The sequence below is a fragment of the Macrobrachium nipponense genome, chromosome 17 (genome assembly GCF_015104395.2).
Source record: "Macrobrachium nipponense isolate FS-2020 chromosome 17, ASM1510439v2, whole genome shotgun sequence".
In the NCBI taxonomy this organism is placed as follows: Eukaryota; Metazoa; Arthropoda; class Malacostraca; order Decapoda; family Palaemonidae; genus Macrobrachium; species Macrobrachium nipponense.
The window spans coordinates 78,016,984-78,020,782 of record NC_087210.1 but is presented as its reverse complement, the minus strand read 5'-3'; the positions used below and the strand labels follow the sequence as shown (position 1 = coordinate 78,020,782).

The following is a 3,799-nucleotide window of genomic DNA, read 5'->3' as shown; positions in this document are numbered from 1 at the left end:
TCAGTTTTCTTCTGAGGATTGAAAAAGAAACAGACAAAATTACTGTGTATAACGTGTTGTTTACTCATAAGTATTTGCATTTTATTTTACTCAACACTCGAGTACTTTCAGGCCCTATCTGTGGCCCTTTTTCAAGAGATGCGTAGACTGCTGGGCCTTGACCCAGGCTGACAACCTACACATCTCTTGAAAAAGGGCCACAGATAGGGCTTGCAAGTACTCCAGTGTTGAGTAAAATAAAATTTACATACTTGTAAGTAAACACGTTATACACAGTAATTTTGTGGGTTTATTTTTCAAATTTTCAATTTATTTAGTCATATTTTCATTACATATTCAATCTTCTAGACGTCGAAGCCATTGACTTGCAAGGATCCACCTGCCTGATGCTCGCCTCCGCCAATGGCCATCACGACTTGTGAAGTATCTCGTTGACGTCGGGGCTAACGTCAACAAGAAGAAGACAGACGGGAAGAGCGCGCTGCACGCATGCGCAGAATCGGGACACCTCGAAGTGGTGAAGGTGTTGATGAACAGCAACGCTCGGGTGGAAGTCGATCGTTCAGGTGAGTCGTACGCCTGTTTCTTTTGGTTTGGTGTGAATGAAGGGGGGGGGGTCGTGAATGAATTAGTTGGAAAATGATTATATCCAAAGTTTTTGTACTTGACGTATATAGATTCCCAAGGTCGTCATGTAATGTCCTGAACTGAGCTAAAGTTTAATAATATTTCATGTAGTATATGATAAGTGGTATTATTGTGTGAGATCTTAAATGGAAATGGGTATTATTGGAGGATCTTATATGGAAAGGGTACCTTGTAGAGATCGTTATATGGTGAAATGGGATTATGTGAGAGATTCTTATATGGAATTATGTTGGAAAATGATTATATTCCATAAATTTTGTGGTACTTGACGTATATAGATTCCCAAGGTCGTCATGTAATGTCCTGAACTGAGCTAAAGTTTAATAATATTTCATGTAGTATATGATAAGTGGTATTATTGTGTGAGATCTTAAATGGAAATGGGTATTATTGTGAGGGATCTTATATGGAAATGGGTACTATTGTGAGAGATCTTATATGGAAATGGGTATTATTGTGAGAGATCTTATATGGAAATGGGTATTATTGTGAGAGATCTCATATAGCACCAATTCTGCAAAATTAGCCCTTCAAGACCAGTCATATACCAGATCAATCAGTTTCCCTCAGAATAATATATCGTCTTCTCTTCTCCAGGTATAACGCCATTAATTGCCGCTAGCGTTCTTGGTGATGAGAAAATTGTAACGTATCTTACTAAAATAAGGGACATTCCCATAAGAGAGAGGATCGACGCTCTGGAACTTCTCGGGGCTACTTTTGTCGACGAGAAGAATGATATGGCCAGTGCTGTCAGGTGCTGGAAATTAGCAATGAGTCGGAGGTGAGGATATATTACTCAGGAAATCTTGTCGTTTTGTGAAGGAGTGATGGATATAAGGCCAAGTTGCATCAGTCATATCCACCTGTGATTAAGAAATACAGCCTTAAGCAGACTAAACAATGACATTACTAACCAGCCTCTGTAGTCATAACAATTAATTAGAAATACCTAAATGTAATGATTCTTCTTTTCATTCAGGTTTATTCTCCAAAAATTGTCATTATATTGTTGTATCATTCTTCATTCTAACCGTTTTATACAATACAATTTAAAATGCTCCTGGCAAATTCGGTTTACTGGAATTCACTATATTCTTCGCGCGGGGAACTCGAAGGATAAAGGCAAGGCCAACATCATAAACATTCACAATGTATTTCCAGGTATGTGGACGGCTCCCTCACCTACCCCAAAGCTACGGAGGACCCTGGGACGTGCGAGAACATCAAAGAAATCACGACCCTTGAGCAACTAGAAGGCATAGAGTCGAACCCAGACGAGATACGAGTGCAGGCCCTCCTCGTGAGGGAGAGGGTTGTAGGACTCTCCCATTTTCGCACACTGCGACATATCAGGTCCAGGGGCTTCTATTACGCGAATAAGGGCGATTTCAAAAGGTGTTTCGGCCTCTGGATGCACGCCGTCGACGTGCGGCAGAAAAATCAAGAACCTTTAGACCACAGCAGAATGTTACTCCTCAATTCATTCACTGATGTGTTTACGGCTTTGATCCACAGGAGACAAGCGCACTGCAGAAACTGCACCCCAGTCAAGTACTTCGGGGATCTTGTGAATCTATTGCAAAGATTGACGAAAGAAATAGACTTTATCTCGTGCAAGATGAAACCCGGCGATAAATTTGGACGTGGGAAGCTTTCCAACGACTTACACTTCCTTTTCGTCATGTCAATGCACTACGTATCGCTGCTGACAAAATTACGCCCCGACCTCTCCGAGGCCCAGTGGGACGCGGTGAAGAGAGCCGTGCACCAGATAGTGAAGAGGGACCCCAGAGGTCTGTCGGGCTGGACCCTTCTCCACATCGCTTGCAGGGGAGGCTTCGCGAATCGCGCGCGCTCCCTGCCTGTCATCGCCTTCCCCAGCCTGGAAATTGTGCACCTCTTGCTGGAGGTGGGCGCTGACCCTCTGGCGACGGATCAGATGCGTAACACTCCCCTCCACGCCCTCGCCGACAATACGGAGAATCTCAGCGAGATACTGGATGCTCTCCTAGAGGCCGGCGCTCACTTAGACGCCACCAATCAACTGGAGCAGACTTTCGGGTCTCTGATGACTGCTCGAGGTCAAGATATCTCTAGTATGGTCAACGTTGCGCGTCATACGTCCCTACAGTGCCTGGCTGCTGCGGCTGTTCGGAAACATGACATCCCTTACAAGACGATCTTGCAGCCGCGACTCTCGCAGTTTGTGGACATCCACTGATCGCTGTCGTTTTGTGTTAGATGCTGGAATCAAATCTGTCTTTTGTTCCATCTTACGATTACTCATGAGACATTCGCAGATACCATTCTAGCAGAGAATTAGTATGAGAATGCGTAAATTGAAAGGATTATGTGAATACGACAATGAAAATTATTATGAGAGACGCCAGTGAAAATGATCATATGTCAATGAAAATTATTCTCAGAATTATTTTGAGAATGCGTCTCAATGGAAATCATTATAAGAATACGCTAATGAAAATTATTATAAGAATATGAAGTACATGAAAGTTATTATGATAATACGTCAATGAAAATTATTATAAAAATATGTAGTAAATGAAAACTATTATGAGAGTACGTCATTGAAAATTATTATAAGAATATGTAGTAAATGAAAGTTATTATGAGAATACGTCAATGAAAATTATTATGAGATACGTCAGTGAAAATTATCTTGCAAGTTATTATGAGATACGTCAATGAAAATGATTATGAGAATACATTACTGAAAATTATTAATAACACGTCAGTGAGAATTATTAATAACACGCCAATGAGAATTATTATGAGAATACGTAAGTGAGAATTATCATGCGAATACGTTAATGAAAATTATGAGATACGTCAGTGAAAATTATCTTGCAAGTTATTATGAGATACGTCAATGGAAATTATTATTAGAATACATCACTGAAAATTATTGATAACACGTCAATGAGAATTAGTATGAGAACACGTCAGTGAGAATTATCATGACAATACGTCAATTAAAATTATGAGCATATGTCAATGAGAATTATTGAGAATACGCCAATTAAAATTATTATAAGAATACGTCAATGAGAATTATTATGAGAATACGTCAATGAAAATTATTCTGAGAATACGCCAATGAAAATTATTATATATTTATATACCCAAGAAG

General features: G+C 40.0%; 1 protein-coding gene across 1 annotated transcript in view; it reads left to right on the top strand.

Moving 5' to 3' along the window:
* LOC135195959 (protein fem-1 homolog C-like) overlaps window positions 1-3,014 on the top strand; it is an 8,617-nt gene extending 5,603 nt beyond the window's left edge. Inside the window, exons 5-8 of the mRNA XM_064222462.1 lie at window positions 196-253; window positions 373-566; window positions 1,246-1,432; window positions 1,813-3,014. Of these exons, the coding sequence (XP_064078532.1) occupies window positions 196-253; window positions 373-566; window positions 1,246-1,432; window positions 1,813-2,872 (1,499 nt within the window). The 3' untranslated portion in view covers window positions 2,873-3,014. The remainder of the gene's footprint in view (window positions 1-195; window positions 254-372; window positions 567-1,245; window positions 1,433-1,812) is intronic.
* Window positions 3,015-3,799: the final 785 nt, after the last annotated feature.